At 39.1% G+C, this 17,477-nt stretch overlaps 1 protein-coding gene across 1 annotated transcript in view; it reads left to right on the forward strand.

The window, feature by feature from the left end:
- Window positions 1-12,229, forward strand: part of LOC139167642 (lipase member M-like) — a 55,784-nt gene extending 43,555 nt beyond the window's left edge. Inside the window, exons 8-9 of the mRNA XM_070752330.1 lie at window positions 11,016-11,081; window positions 11,892-12,229. Of these exons, the coding sequence (XP_070608431.1) occupies window positions 11,016-11,081; window positions 11,892-12,122 (297 nt within the window). The 3' untranslated portion in view covers window positions 12,123-12,229. The remainder of the gene's footprint in view (window positions 1-11,015; window positions 11,082-11,891) is intronic.
- Window positions 12,230-17,477: the final 5,248 nt, after the last annotated feature.

The raw sequence follows: 17,477 nt of genomic DNA on the forward strand, positions 1-17,477 counted from the left end.
TTATATTATTAACATTGCCTATAAAATATTTTTAAAAATAATTGTAAATTATATTTTACGTATTTTTAAAAAACATTTCCCTCCTTTCTGCATTTTTCAGAACTAATCAACAGGTTCAAAATATTTATTCATTTATTAGGAGTAGGCTAAAATGAATTGAGTTTCGACTGCTCTCATAGAATATATATGATGATTCTGCAAATGTTTCAAAAATGCTGAATCTCATCAGTATCTGAACAGGAACTGTCAGGAATGGTATATGAATAGATTCTGACTTGATAAATACATATTCAGAAAATTGTGTTAAGTGAGTTAATGCTAAGTATATCAATCTATTGTTGGAAGAATGTCCATCTGTGTTATATTCCAAATGGGGAGAAAGACACTGGAAACGTGGAGACTGCTTGGAAGGATGGTTGGATGATGAATGGTGCTACGCTGAAGTTGTCTGTGTCCCAGGCTTGAATATTCCTGGGTGATACAATGAAGGACAATTTCCTATTGTGAAAGATAATCTCATCATCCTGGAGATAAGATCTTTTGTTTTGTAGATAGACTGGCCCAGTATTTTGTCTTGTAGATAAGGTGGCACCAAAATATCTACTGTGGGCAGAGACTGGGGTCTTTAGTTTCTGTTTCCTTTAAAACTTTTATTTCTCTTTTAGGGGAAATATTTTGCCTTTTTAACATTTTCTAGAATATTTCATTCTTCTAGGAGAGGGGTGGGTGCTAACTTTCTACACCATTCCCAATATTCCTACATCATCTTGTTGAATGAAAATATTTGCTTACATACTAATTAATCTCTTTGCACAATCAACAATCCAGATCAGGCACAAGATGAAGTTTAGATTTGTGAGATAAAATAGTAATTCATTATTCTTCTCCTTCAAGTTCATATAATTATAGTTGTTACCATCCTGACCTATATGGCATTGGGATTTTTAGTCTTGTTTACTTTATTGAGCCGATACTCTGGTCTGGAGGAAGAAGTAAGAGAATACAGTATTCTTAAATAGTGAGACACATTGTTATAGATTTTCAAGCCTGCTTCTGGCAAAAGTTGGGTTGGGGGAGTAAATTTTAACTAAAATCTATCTATAGAAGATTTCCCTATATTTACTTATTTTTAAATATTTTTTTATTGATTTTTCTTTAAACAGACAATACAGACAACATTTAACATTTAAAGGAGCTACCATTGCTCCGCTGGTCATAGAAGTCTAATACAGAAGAAAAAAAAATCTAACTGTGATCAGATCAATACAGAAAAACAATTAATAATATTCTACTATATTATAACATCTACATCTATGTTTCCATTTTGGTATTATAGTTCACTTAATTAAAATCAATTCTAATATCAATATACCACTAAAATATAACATTCAATTTTATATTTTCATTTTAGTAATGTAATTAAACTAATTAAAGTCAATTAATTAAACTTATGCTTAAAATTTCTTAAAATACTGCAATGCTATATAATTATGCAATTTAAAGTCTAATTCTTTATATCTAATTTAACAATATAATGAAATATTTAAAATCAATTACTCGCTCTAAAAAACCTTGTCCTTTAAATTTCTTAATATAAAACTATCCCTAAGATTTCAATATATCATTTATTTAATTTAATAAATTCAAATGTTTTAAAATTTGTTCATATATTATTAAAACTCTTTTTTAACATTCCACCAATCATATACTTTCTCCCAAGTTTTATAAAACTGTATTTCCATTTGATTATTTAACCGTCTTGTCATCATATCTAATTCTGCACATTCCATAATTTTTTAAAATACTTCTTCATCTTTTGGTATTTCCTTTTCTTTCCATTTTTGCGCAAACGTAATTCTTGCTACTACTAAAATATGAATTATTAAATAATATATTTCTTTTTTATATTTGGTATCACAAATGCCTAGTAGAAAGAATTCTGGAGTCTTTTTAATCTTCTTGTTCGTTATTTCCTTTAACCATTTTTCTACTTTATTCCAATAAATCTTAGCTTCAGGGCAGGTCCACCATATATGAAAATATTACCAATTTCTTTTTGGTATTTCCAGCAAATAGGAGAGGTATTAGGAAACATCTTTGAGATCCTATATGGTGGAAGATGCCATCTGTAAAACATCTTAATTTGATTTTCTTTAAAGGAAGTTGATTTTGTTATTTTCCAATTATATATCCATACCTTTTCCCATGTTTCAAAATTTATTTCCTTTCCAAAATTTTTGCACCAACTAATCATGTTATCTTTCAATATCCAGCCTATCGTTTTATAGTTTATTAAATATTTATATAACTTTCCAATTAATTTCCTTTGATTTTGAATCAATAATTTCCCAAGTATATTGTTTTCTTTTTTAAAGATATAGGTTCTAACATCCTTTTGGTATCTAGAATTAATCTGTACGTACTGCCACCAGTCTATATCGACACCTATCTCTTGCAGTTCTTGTTTAGCTTTTAATTTTAATTGATTATCCCATAAATCTCTATACAGTGATCCCTCGATTTTTGCGGGGGTTACGTTCCAAGACCTCCCACGAAAATCGATTTTCCGTGATATAGCGGTGCGGAAGTAAAAACACCATTTTTGGCTGCCCCCCGCCCGCCCGCCCGCCCGATTTCCCTCTGCCCGGCTGGGGAGGTGGATTCGCCGCCCCCACCAGCCCGATCTCCCTCCGGTGGCTGGGGAGGTGGATTCGCCGCCCCCACCAGCCCGATCTCCCTCCGGTGGCTGGGGAGGTGGATTCTCCGCCCCCACCAGCCCAATCCTTTTCCTTATCAGCGAAAATATGTTACACACACAAGCCATTCCTCCTTTGGCTGGGGAGAAGAGACCCCACTGGGCGCGAGCTGCTCTGTTATTCGCCGCTCCTCGCCGCCTTCGCCTCACTTCGCCTCAGCTGCTGCCCGCTGCCTTCATCTTCTCCCCAAACTCCTCCTTCCCCGCCAAAGCAGCCACTGCAGTCGAGCACGTGAGCGATGCAGGGCAGCCCAATGCCGCCGGGAGGGGAATCCAAGCCGGTGGCTGGGGACGCGGATCCACTGCCCTCACAGCCCGATCTCCCTCTGTGGGGGGGGGGCGACGAACCGACGATCGGGGTCTGTCTGTCCCTGTTGGGTGGTGCAGGGCAGGCACAGGGAGGGAGGGAGAGAAAGGAAAGAGAGAGAAAGGGAGGGAGAGAAAATTGAATGAAGGAGGGAGAGAAAGAAAGAGTAAGAGGTAGAAAGGATAGAGAAAAAGGAAGAGAAAGGGAGAGAGAAGTGACTCTTGGTGATGACGTATGACGTCATCGGGTGGGAAAAACTGTGGTATAGAAAAAAAACCGTGGAGTATTTTTTAATTATTATTTTTTTAAAAACCGTGGTATAGCGTTTCGCGAAAATCGAGACTGCGAAAATCGAGGGATCACTGTATTTCCATCTTACCATCTTTTAAAAGATTTGGGTGTGAAATGGCTTCAATTGGTGAAATCCATTCTGGCATTACTAAGAAATGTTTTTTCCTTATTTCATCCCAAACATCTATTAATGCTTTTCTAATAATATTACTTTTAAAATATGAGTGGGTTTTGAGCTTTTCGTACCATATAAAGGCATGCCAGCCAAGCGTTAGATCATGGCCTTCTAGATTAAGTAATCTTCGATTTTCGAGAGTTAGCCATTCTTTTATCTATGTTAAAGCGGTGGCTTGATAATATAACTTCCAATTAGGGAGGCCAAGGCCTCCTCTTTCGTTTTGATCTTCTAACGAATTTTGTTTCATCTTATTTAATTTTATTTTCATAAAATTCCAATTTACGTTATCAAATGCTTTTTTAGCATCTAAAAATATAAGTGACATTTGTTTTTCAGGATGTTGTTCATAATATTCTAAAGTATTTATTATTGTTCTTAGGTTATTTTTAATTTGTCTACCTGGTAAAAATCCATTCTGATCTTCATGTATTATTCCATTTATAATGTTTTTAAACCTAATGGCAAATATTGATATAAAAATTTTATAATCTACATTTAATAATGATATCGGTCTATAATTTTCAATTTTTTCCTTCTCAGTTCCCACTTTGTGTATTAATGTTATTAAAGTTTCTGTCCATGTTTTTGGTAGTTTACCATCTGCTATTATTTGATTAAATATTTCTAACATATTTAAAAATAATATTTCAATATCTAATTTATAAAATTCTGTTGGTATCACATCTGGACCAGTAGCTTTATTATTTTTCTGATTTTTAATAGATTGTCGTAGTTCTATTTCTGTGATAGGTTTGTTTAGTTTTTGTTGTTGAACTTCCGTTAACGCCAGTAGGTCTATAGCACTTAAGTAATCAAAAATTAAATCTTCCTTTATTTCTTCTTTTCCATATAGTTTCCTGTAAAATGCTAATGCTATTTCCTTTTTTTCATCAGTTCTATGTCTTATTACACCTTTACTATCTATTAACATTTTAATAATTTTATTTTTTCTCTCTTTCCTAAGTTTATATGCCAACCATCTTCCTGGTTTATTTGCATGTTCAAAGTATTCTTGTTTTGCTCTTTTTATTTGTTCCACCATTGATTCTTGTTCTATCAACCTTATTTTATGTTTTAATACATCTCTCTGGTTTTTAACTTTATCATTGCGTTCATCTTTTTTGCATTTCTAATTCTATTTTTTTAAATTCATCTTCTAACTTTTGATATTGCGACTTCTTCTCTTTATTCTTTTTCGCCATATAGGAAATTGTTAACCCACGTATATATGCCTTTGTTGTATCCCAAAGGTTTTGTGGGGTAGTGTCATTATTTTTATTTATTTTAAAAAAGGCCTCCAATTCTTTCTCTATCCATTCTTTATATTTAGGATCACGTAATATGTTTCTATTCATTGACCAGTTATTTACTTTTCTCTTACCTTTCCAGTATATAACTAGCGGATTATAATCTGCCCAGCTATTAGTTTCAATCTCAATATCTCTGATCTTTTCCATCGTGTGTGCTGGCACCCAGGCCATATCAATCCTAGACCAGAGTAGAAAGTGTATTGTTTGTTTTGTGAGTGGCATTCATGCCATATATATTTTAATAATAATTCCATGCTCATTTTCCAAAATGTTGTAGGTATAATTACCTTTTTTTCTTTTCATTTTTTCCCCTATAAAATCCATTTGACTATCTGAAATCGCATTAAAATCACCTATTATTATCATATTTTCTATTGCTAGTTCAATTATTTTGTCATGCAGTTCTATATAAAATTGTTTTTGGTTGTCATTTGATGCATAAATTGAAATAATTATGAGAGGTTTCATTTCTAGATCTAATTCTACCATTAAAATTCTACCTTCACTGTCACTGTATATTTGTTTTGATTCTATTATTTCATCAATATACATTGCTACTCCTCTTTTCTTTTGATTTGCCAAACTAGTGTAAAGTTTCCCCAATGTTGGATTATTAATAAGGCTTCTCTTTGATTTTTTAATATGAACTTCTTGTAAAATATTTATTTGAGCTTTTTGTTTTCTAAGTTTAGCCAATATTTGATTTCTTTTCCTGGGGTTATTCAAACTATTAACGTTGACTGAAAAAATTTTCAAATCATGTGACATTTCTATTTGTAGTATTTTTTGGTTTCTTTTGGTTCACGTAATCTACATCTAACACCAATTCTTGTTGAATTTGTGGTTGTTTCTTTTTAACATCTTGCGTTTCTTCCCTTTCCTTACTGGTGGCCCCCCGTTCTTCTTCTTTGCCCTTGAGTTCTATCTGTAATTGGGTCGATCTTGTTCAGTCCACTTTGTGCAAAAAAAGCTCTTGCTTGGTTCACACTCTCTATCTTGATTTTCATTGCTTGCCAAGTCAGGGTAAGCCCTTCTGGTACTAGCCATCGAAAAACTATATTCTTTTTGATTAAAACACTTGTGAGGAAGTAGTACTCACTTCTACTTTCTCTTACCCTGTTTGGAACTTGTTTGAGAATTGTAATGTCTTTCCCTTTGTATTTCCAAGTCTGGTTTCTCGCCTGTTTTAAAATGTCATCTTTGATTACTCTTCTTGCAAACTTAATGTGGACTTCTCTTGGTAAGTTGTGCCGTCTTACATAGCCCGTTTGGACTCTGTAGATTTCGTCTATCTCCCTTATAAGTTCTTGTTGGTCCGCTTGTAGAATTTCTCCTATTATCTCTGCCGTCTTTGCGGATAAATCTTCATCCTTTTCTTCCTCAATATTTTGAAATCTTAAACCATGTGATGCAGATTGAAGTTCAAGGTTGGTTATTGCTTTGTCGAAGCTTCTGCAAGCCACGTAATTATGTTCTTCATATTCTTCTACCTTTTGTCCTATATCCTGGACTTTTTCTTCTGTTGCTTTTATTCTTTTTTCATTTTCTTGTAGGTTTTGTTGTATTACTTTCATATTTTCATCCATCTAATTTATGCTCCCTTTGACTTCACCAATTTCAGTTTTAAGTTTGCCGATCTCCTTCTTAATCTCAGTTTTCAGAGTACCCATTTCATTTTTCATCTCTTGTTTCATTTCTTCAAAGTATATTTTCACTTCTTTATTTGTTTCTAGTTGAATTTTTGTCTGCGTTTGCGTTTTCTGCATAAAGTCTTGAATACCTGCTAAAGTATCTTGAATAGACTGAAGGTTTGATTCCGCCGGTGGCTTTTCTTTCTCTTTTTCTTTTTCCTTGGCTAACATTGTTGTTATTGTTCTTTATTGTAATAGGGATGATGTTGGAGATACCTTTGGGGTGGGACTTGGAGTTGGAGTTGGAGTGTATGTTTGTTTTCGAGTTGTTGTTGTAACAAAAGTCACACTTTGTGCCCTGTAGGAACCTTTCATATCTCAGAACTTTACAATTTATTATACAATATCTTAATAAAACTTCTTTTACTTTATAATTAAAATGGCAATTATAAACAATTTAGAAGAAAAATTCAATTTTAATAAAAGTATGAAAAATATAAAATAAGAAAAGGGAAAAGAGAATAAACAAAGGGTATATTATATATTTTAGAAAGTGAAAAAATTAAGATTAATAAAAAGAAAAAAGAAAAATTTAAAAATAATAAAGAAAAGGAATAATAATTGAGAAGAAAGATATTCACTTAAGTATATAATAGGCACTATACTATGTTTGTTAAGATGTGGGGATACACCAAGTGTAGAAAGGGGAAAAACAAAACTTTAACACATTTTAAATCTCTAATTTGACTAAAAGAAATTAAAGATAAAACAATCAAACTGAATATTGAAAAAAAGAAAAATAAATATAAGAGGGGAAAGAAGATTTAAAAATTTAAAAAATATTTATATTATATCAAAGGAGGTAAAAATATAAAAAGTGGTAAAAATGTAAAAATGTTTTCTAAATAAAGAAAAATGGAAAGAAAAAGAAAAAAGCAGATTTTAAATTTTTTCCAGGATGTTCTGTCTTGGTTCTCAGTCTTTTATTAGGCAAAAAAGGAAAAAAATTAGATCCAAAATTAAGGCCAAAGTCCACAAAAATATAAACAAAAAAATTATGTAAAACAGTTGTATTGCTAATATAAAAATCAAACAATATAAAATCGGAAAAAGTTAAGGCGAGAAAAGAAAAAAAATTTAGTCCATCTTTTTTAATTTGATCCTTACGCTCTTGATATCAGTGAAAATAGTCCTTCAATGAATACCTCCAAATTATTACAGCTCTTGTTCTTCTTTATTCTCTTTATTATAAATGTCTAATGTAATCCAATTTCGAAAAAAGCAAAAAGGTTCAACAATATTAATCCAACATAATAAAGTTCATTGAAAGGGAATTTAGGTCATTTGTCACAATTTCTTCTAAATTAATCCAATTAAGAGTTCATCCAATTATTTATGTAATATAAATCATATATTAAAATTATTAATCCAAATGTTTAAAAAAATTTTAAAAAACCAAAGGCAATATATAATATCTAAAAAGTAAAATGTAAAATGTAAAAACTTCACTTTTTTTTTTCTTTCCAAGTCTAGCAGTCAAACAAAGGAAAGTAGGTCCAGCCATTTTTATTTTTGTGGAAGGATTTCACTGCAAGATACAAGCTTTTTTAAACTTTGCCTTTTACTTTCAAGATCTTCGTTTTTCAAGTATTAGGTACCAAAAAGGCTACCTTATAAGTGCTTTTCCTTTCTTCTTTCTGCAGATCTGCCTTTTGTAGACTTCTTTAATATTCTCTTGGCTTCCTTCATGGACTGATCGCTATGACCGTGTCCCTGCAGCCGCTGGGGCGCGGTTCTCCATGGTTCAGCTGCAGGGCTTTCCCTACCCTTCGGGGCAGTGGCGATCTGCCCCTAGGGACCCAGGAGACCCCCTATTCTATGTCGAGCCCTCCGGGCTCAGACAAAGCACAAAAACATGCCCTGTAGCAGGGAAAAGGTGTAGCGAAGACCGAGCGATGTCTTCATCCACCCGGGGCGATCGAGAGTCACTCTGGTCTGGAGGAAGAAGTAAGAGAATATTCTTAAATAGTGAAACACATTGCTATAGATTTTCAAGCCTGCTTCTGGCAAAAGTTGGGTAAGGGGAGTAAATTTTTAACTAAAATATATCTATAGAAGATTTCCCTTTATTTAAACTATGTGTTTCATCTATAATTAGGACAATTTTTAATTGTATACCTCCCAGAGTTACTCTCTCCTCTTCCGCCGAAAGGCAAACGGCGCGCCCCGCCGCTTAGGCTTTTGCTGCTTCTGGAGGGGTGGGTGCCGATCCCCCCCCTCCAGGAGCAGCAAAAGCCTAAGCGGCGGGGCGCTCCGTTTGCCTTTCGGCATCGGCGCCTTCCCCTCCACGAGCAGCAAAAGCCTCAACGACGGAGCCGAAAGGCAAACAGCGTGCCCAGTCGCTTAGGCTTTTGCTGCTTCTGGAGGGGTGGGCGCCGATGCCGAAAGCCTCAGCGCCGTTTGGCTGCCGGGGGGGGGCGGGGAGGAGAAAATCCTCCTCCCCCCTCCAGGAGCAGCAAAAGCCTAAGCGGCGGGGTGCGCTGTTTGCCTTTTGACTCCGACGCTTAGGCTTTTGCTGCTCGTGGAGGGGGGGGTTGGCGGTGCCGATGCCAAATGCTTTCCCTCCGCAGTGGGGGATGCAGGGCAGGCACAGTCAGCCCCAGGAGACAAAGAGAGAATGAGGGAAAGGAAAGAGACAGAAAGGGAGGGAGAGAAGGAAAGAGTGAGAGATAGAAAGGATAGAGAGAAAGAGGGAATGAGAGAAAGGAAAGAGAGAGAAAGGGAGGGAGAGAAGGAAAGAGTGAGAGATAGAAAGGATAGAGAGAAAGAGGGAATGAGAGAAAGGAAAGAGACAGAAAGGGAGGGAGAGAAGGAAAGAGTGAGAGATAGAAAGGATAGAGAGAAAGAGGGAATGAGAGAAAGGAAAGAGACAGAAAGGGAGGGAGAGAAGGAAAGAGTGAGAGATAGAAAGGATAGAGAGAAAGAGGGAATGAGAGAAAGGAAAGAGACAGAAAGGGAGGGAGAGAAGGAAAGAGTGAGAGATAGAAAGGATAGAGAGAAAGAGGGAATGAGAGAAAGGAAAGAGACAGAAAGGGAGGGAGAGAAGGAAATATAAGACATACCCCGAAAGTAAGACGTAGGGGGGCTTTTGGGGGTAAAAAGAAAGTAAGACGCTGTCTTACTATCGGGGAAACACGGTAGTAACAAAATCTTGCAAGTTTGAATGTGCTTCCTCCTGCCTCCTTTTATCTTTGTTGGAATTGGGGACGGCCTTGTCTGAATTTATAATTTTGCCAGTCCAGTTTTTTTAATCTGACTATTGTTTTGATAGTATCAATTTTTTCTGCCCCTCAAGATAATTCCGTCTAACTATCAGAGACACACAAAGTTTGTCTTCATAGCACATTGGATTTTAAATGTTAATGTTGAGCTCCTGCATGTCATTGGGGTAGTTTATTTTATAAGTTGCTTTTGTACATACACAGTAATGCAAGTGCATATACATACCATATATAAATAGATATATGCACCAAGACAAATTCCTTGTGTGTCCAATCACACTTGGCCAATAAAAATTCTATGTTCTATCTATATATCTGCACCTTCATCCAGTCTGTGACCAGAGAACACGTCGCTCAATGCAATGCTCTTCTCTGAGAGCCATCCATCCATTGGCTGGACTGGCACAGAAGCAGCGTGTCACCTTGTGCCCATCCTTAACTTCCGCCCATCCAGCCACTCTCTCTCTCTCTCTCTCTCTCTCTTCTGCACCTTCCCCAATCTTTGCAGTTTCTTCCCCCAGCATGTCCTAACTTTCTCTCCCATTCCTGCCATGGAGAGGCACCGGGGGAGGGTAGAATCTGCGGAAATTGGGGAAGGCCCTGCCCCCGCACATGCATGGCAGAGACCCAATGACCAGCTGGCCAGTGGGAGGTGTAAGCATGCATGGAGAAGCTTTGCTTGGGCAATGGCTGGCATGCCCAGAGAGGGGGTTCTGCGTGGTACCTGTGGCACACATGTCATAGGTTCGCCATCATGGTTATATATATTTTATGGGCCAAATATGACTCTAGGCTTGTGCCTCAGCATACATATTTTTCCAAAGAAATAGACCAAGAGAGGAAGATCATTTTATTACAATTTATTCAGAACCATTCCTTTGCATAGAAAATCTCTCTCCCTTTCCCCCCTCTCTCGCCTCTTAACATTTTAGATGTTATCAATCAATCCATTCTACATTTTAATCTGCAATGGTTTGATCAACTGTTAATAAAAGAGAGAAAAATAAAGTCAAATTAAAATTCAAAATAAATGTTGGTTAACCAGTACAATACTACAAAGTCCATTCTGTTGATACTACAAAGTCCATGTTGTGTGGCCTTCAATAAAAGTCATACTTTTAGTGAAGAAATAGAAACAAGGAATTTACGTTGGAACTTGATACTATTTATCTCAACAGAACATTTGAAAAGAAAACCAGAATATTTAAATACTTTATTGGCTATTGTATTATTTTAACTGAACCTACTTTCATTTCTTTTAGGTTATTTATTCCAATGAATTTAAATATTTTGATCATGGCAGAAAGAACAAAGCCGTATATAACAGAGTAAGGATGCTGTAAAGTCCCACATGAAAAATGCAAATTATTGAAAGTTTCAAGATATTTCCCAATTACAGACCTTTATCAGGCTTGGAGAGCTGCCAAGCCAATATCTTTCAGACTGCACAGTATAAAAGACAATACTTGGCAATAATGTAGGAATAGATCTTCTCCCAAATGGACCAATTGTCTCCTGCAAACACCTCTACCCTTTCATTCCTCTTTTATTCCCTATGGGAGGGGGCATTCATTGTCCACCTGTGATATTACTCTCAAGTCAACCCTTGTTCCTTAGCTGTTCCATTCATCTAGCAACTCTGTGCATGCGCACACTGGGAACAGGCTCCAGCTGTTCATCTCCCTCACTGACGTGTGACTCCGGAGGCAGCTGATAACTTTCATATGGCTCTGGCTCCATCTGTGCCTCCAATGCAGAGCACTCATCAGAGCCTTCCCCAGACTCCAGGACTGACCCATGTTCTTTCCCAACCTCCTCATTGTCCAAATCTGCTTCCAGATCTGCTAGTCACTGGTTGGCCACAACATCTTGCCCAGAAGGCCATTTTGTCTACAATCTTTTGGTGCCAGGTATAAGGTGAAAATATTAGTTTCTAGGGCCTGACATTTCTGAACGTGAAACTCGAAAAATTAGAATATAGTGAAAAAGTTCATTTATTTCAGTAACAGAGACTCATTACATGCAAGGCAAGATAGTTCAAACTGTGATTTGTCATAATTGTGATGATTATGGAGTATCTGAACATGCAATTGATCCATGAAAACCATTGCTCTTTTTTCTCCTCTTTTCATCAATAGACAACACCTCCATTTTATAAAATTGAAGATGTTACAATACCAGTAGCTGTGTGGAGCGGAGGAAGGGATATTGTTACAACAAAAAAAGATGTTGAACTACTGACTTCTCGAATCACTCATTTGGTTTTCTATAAGAATATTCCTGACTGGCAACATCTGGATCCTATCTTGGGCCTAGATATTCCACAACAGCTATATAATGATATATGTAAGCTAATGCAGAAGTACTAGGTTTAATTTTAGCAGTGGAACTTAAAAGGAAGAAGTAATATCTTAAAGCATTCCTTTATTTTTTCCATGAATTATTCAAATTTAAAGTTTAAATTATATGGAAAAATATGTCAGAAATTAACTTTTAAAGTTAATTGATCTATATTATATGTGTACTCAAAGTTATATCCATACAAACATGCACATTTGCTGGTCTAAATAATATGAAATTCCAGGATACTTTAAATTGGCTGGAAAGGTTAATTTGAAAAAAGCAGTTAAAAATATATGAAAGCAGATGGTTCTTTTGAACAGTTAGCTGGTATTAACATTCTGTGAGCATTTTACTCATTTGAATTTTACTTGTATTTGTGATATTAGGATCTTCCATTTACATTTTGTAAGAAATTCATGTTTGTTCATTTTCAAATTCAGATCATTTAGAGTTGATTCCAGTTTTAGAATAGGGTTTTATCTTTTAATTTTTGAGTTTTATGAAAAGTTTTTGAAGAACAGTGGTCTTTCATAAATATTGTTAGTTCATTTCAGGCTGCTTTGTCTCTTGTAAGTTTCTATTATTGTTCATGTTTTTGGCTATTAAATATTCTTTTATTGATCAATAAAAATATCAATTCAATGTTCCCTGGAAAAACCCTTAGAAAATAAAAATATCTCCTGCCTCCTGAGGCCTTCTGTTCCCAAGAGTGGGCAAACTGATTAAAAAAAATTTCAGTGAGTGTCTTTGTTCTTATTTGTGTCCTGTGGACAGTCAAGCATTATATGTTTGATCAGATGCTTTTAATATACAAAGTTGAAATCTTTGTTGAACTGATGCTTGAAAGTACATCCCTTTTTCTTATTGGTTTCTTTGGGAAGCCAGTTTTATGATGTACATACAATAGAAGTAGCATTTCTTCCTTTCACTGATCTATTTTATTTCAATCTTTCCATTATTAATGTGTTTTGTGTTTCCTTTTTATGCTAGGATGAGTAAAAAACTAAAATAGTTTGGGATGCTTAAAATATATGAAATAAAATAATTGTATCGGTTGGGGGAGGCACCCTCATTCGCATGTGTTCTTTTGGAGAGGTTTTCTCAAGCATAGGCATATGCACAGGTGAGGATGTAGGTTCATTCTCCAAGTTTGTGGGTTGGTTTCCAAACATTTTGTAAGTTTGTGGGTTGGTTTCCAAACATTTTGTAACATATTCAGCAGCATTTAAAGGATGTCAATGTTCTTCTGTTTATAAGGGATCTGTGTGATCAATTGGTCTTATGACAATAAGTCATGTCAGGTGAGTGTCCCATCAGGTCAGGGTCTTAGGATGGGTCAGGTATGAGTCACCAATAGGAATCTTGTGATGGGAAGTTTTCATCAGGTGAGGGTACCACCCACATAGACAGAGATGCTATAGGCTTGACAACAAACTTGTTAATTTGAGCTATAACCTTTTGCTGCTGTCAATGCCCAAGGCCAATGCAAACACAGCTGAACTAATTCCTGCATTGGGTGTGCACACTAAGTTCTTGCTAGCTCATCCAAAACTTGATCTGCCAATCCTTGCTGAAATTAGTCAATAACTGTTGCTTCAATCCAGGTCACATTTTGAGAGATTAGATAGAAAACATTTACATATTCAGTTACCAAAGATACCCTTATTTCAGTTTTCAAATATGGCTATTTGCTGGTTAAATTATCACAGGGTCAGAATGCATCACATAGATCTGTTGACTAAATTTAGCAAAATTGTCCACAAATGACTTAACAATGCCATGGCCCATCTAGCAGTATTTCAAGATCAAAGGCATATTATAAACCCAACTAGATGACTTTGTGTTTGAAATTCCTCACCATGCATGCTCATATAGATATTGTACTGTTGCCTAAAAGGTAGAAAATTGAGACATTATCCCACCTTTTGCAGCAGAGGCGGAGTAACGACATGGACACAGAGCTAGATTTAAATTGGGTCATTTTTATTAATTAAAGTAGCATAATTTATTAATTAAATTAGCATAAATTTAATTAAACCTAACAAGAACCCGCAGGGTCAAACAATTACTTCCGGGGCGGAAAATGACGTCAGAAAAACTTCCGGGATAACATATGGGCGTAGCTCCATGCTGATCCAGGTGAAGGGCCACGTCCTCACCTGGATCCCAGCCATGCACCTGCATATGGGAGGTCTCGCTGTCTAACCCCTGCAAGGGGATAGAAATGGGCAAGATCCAAAGGCAGGTTCCCCCCAATTGCTCAGATCAAACTAAAGGCACCATGAGCCCTTGGAGAGAACCTGCCAATCATCCCCAAAGATACCCAATGGAGAACACGCAGTTGCTAAACACCACCCAATTTCCGCCCCTAACCTGCCACGGAGTGGGGGTCAGATCTCTATCTTGCCCCCCCCCGACTCCCCGCTGTATCTGCGCCAGCTCATGCAGTGACCTCTGCAGGTCCTGTAAAAAGATGGCATTCCCCTGTTCTGACAGGTGAACACCGTCAGCGCGGTAAAGCCATGGCTGATCTATGGTGATGTTGGGATGGGAAACCACTACCCCACCCAACTCTCTAACCAGCCTCCCCATAGCCTTATTAACCTTTCTCCTGACCTTGTGAATGGCCCTAAGGGAAATGGCGTCCCTCCAGATGATCCTCGGGAGGATCTCAGACCAAACCACTTGCGTGGTTGGCCAAGCCAATGCCAGACCCCCAAGTACACATAGGCCATTGCCACCAAGGTGCAAGACCAACCACCTGGGTGCGACCATGTTGTGCCGCACCCCCCAGGAGCAGTGGGAGAAGCCCCTCCCACCGTAGGCCTCTTCTTCCCATCCAGACAATATTGACCCAAGGGCCCAAAGACAGCTGGGTCCCCACGGCGGTTCTTGCTGCGGAGCGGCCAGCCCAAGACCATACTGTGGCCACGCCGTCGGTCTTGCCCTGCTGGGACTATCTAGAAGAGGGCAGAGAAAGGTTACCTAGCATGAAGTCCTGTCCTACTACCTCAGCTGGCCGCACATAACCTAAATAGGCTGCTCAGCCATTGACCAATCTCCGGGATCCTATGACCTGGGAAACCAGACACTGCTGCGCTAGTAGCAGCACCGATACGGAACGAATGCGTTCCATACCCGGCGGGGTCAATGCCAATCGTGACTAGTGCCCTGGTCACCAATGCCCAAAATTGGTAGCGGGTGAACGGGGAACCGTCCTGATGTCTAAAAAGGTACCCCGACCTGCACCTCTAAGACTACAGAAAGAAGAGAGGGCTGCCACCAGGCACACAGACTGATCGGTGGCTGCCGTCAACTCTATCCTGACACCCCTACCTAACTGGTCAGTTTTAGATTGTCTCACCAATAGGGAGACACCCATGTCACCGAATTGAAGGTCCGAGAACTGGAAGGCACGAATAGACCTGTCTCCCCGAGAGGAGGCTAAAGCCTCGCTGACTTGAAGGGCCCCAAAAAACATCACACTGGCAGCCGCCTGAAAAAGGCGGGCCTCGTACAGAGAGGCGCACAGGCTGTTCCAAGCACAGTTAAAAAGGGACAGCTGCTGTACAGTTAGTGCCTGTATACTGTCTGATGGGGGCGCAGGCTGCTCTCTAACCCAACCCTCCAGCATCTTCCGAATGTGGAAGTCGCAAGAAGAGTCCGGAAAGCCACTGGCCTTAGACAGAAAGGCCAGGCCTGCCAGCCTGGACCTGATAGTACTGACAGATAGACCGCGCTGCCTAAGCAGCACGGAGAACTCTATTAGGTGATCTACCGGGAAGGACCAGATGTGAGGGTAACCCCTAATATGTCTAAATTACCAAAACTCCTTACCTGAGTTCTGATATGACCTCAAGGTGCTGGGAGCTACCGAGAGGGCCATGGCCCTGCCTGCCTCGATCATCCACTGCTCTTGAGCCTGCCCAGGCTCCACAGGTGGCCAGGGAAGACTTCCGGTGATGCATGGGCCCACGGAGCCAGCGTCCGAAACCTGGATAACTGACCACGGGACAAGGCGTCAGCAATCCCATTATCCAGCTGGGCCAGAAACAAGGCATTTAGAGACAGAGACCTGTGCACAAAATGGCGGACAAGCCGCATCACCCTGTTATTCTTAGAAGACAGGGCATTCACAACGTGGACCACTGCCAAGTTGTCACACCAGAAGTGCACAGTTCTGTCTCTAAATTGTTCTCCCCACAGCTCTAAAGCTACTATCAGTGGGAAGAGCTCCAAAAAGGTCAAATGCTTGACCAATGGGGAGGCCCTCCAATCTGGAGGCCACATGGAATAGCACCACCGGTCACCTAAAATAACCCTGAACCCGCAGGTCCCTGCGGCGTCCGAACACAATTGCAACTCAGCTTCCAGTAGAAGCTTGTGCCTCCAAAAGGACCGACCGTTAAAGTGGGCCAAAAAGACCCGCCATATGCGCAGGTCATCCCTGACCCCAGCACGCAAGTGCGTTCGATGATGGGACAATCGAAGTCCCTTCATCACAGTGTACACCCGCCGGGAAAAAGCCCTGCCGGGAGCCACCACCCAGCAGGCAAAATTAAGTAGCCCGGCTAATTCCTGAAGCTGGTGAAGGGTCACCTTCCGGCTATCTAGTACCAAGTCAAGCTTACCCTGTATCTTGAGTAGCTTCTCCTGGGGCAATCTACAAGATTGCTCCACCGAATCCAATTCAATACCAGAAAGGTGATCCTGGTGGCGGGGCCTTCGGTCTTTTCAGGGGCCAAAGGGACCCCCAATTGAGTGCAAAGGGCTTCAAAGGCCAACATCAGAGCTAAACATAGCTCAGAATGCGCAGGCCCAGCCAACAGGAAGTCATCAAGGTAATGAATGACAGAACCCAGACCAGACCGCCTCCTGAGCGCCCACTCCAAAAAGGTGTTAAAGCTCTCAAACAGAGCTTTGTCATATTGACGCCAAACCATGCCTTTGTACTCAAAATGAGCACGTGCAATAAGGTCAATGTACTTGAGCATAGAGGCAGCCTGTCTGAATGACCACCGACATATAGGTTAAAAAGGCGTACAGCCAAGAACTGAAACACCTGTTAACCCTGACCTTCTTGGGCTTATCTGCCTTTGCCTCCTCCTCTTTTTCCTTCTTAGGGACTTCTCTATTCAGAAGGGAGAATAGATCCACATATTCCCTCTTCCAAATCCGCTCCCTAATGGAGGGATGCAGGTGAAAACCTAAAGGTTTGGAGGGTAACCCCCAAGGGATAGCCACTGCCCCTATTGAGGTCAGGGCGTCTGGTACTGGGGAAGCCCCCACGGTCCCATTGCCCGTCCCTGTCGAGGGCGCTGAAGCTGTCAAAGGGGCCTGGGCCATCTGCAGTAGCAGTGGGTGAAGCCCACACCTGACTG

This window comes from Erythrolamprus reginae, chromosome 5 (genome assembly GCF_031021105.1).
Source record: "Erythrolamprus reginae isolate rEryReg1 chromosome 5, rEryReg1.hap1, whole genome shotgun sequence".
Classification (NCBI taxonomy): domain Eukaryota; kingdom Metazoa; phylum Chordata; class Lepidosauria; order Squamata; family Dipsadidae; genus Erythrolamprus; species Erythrolamprus reginae.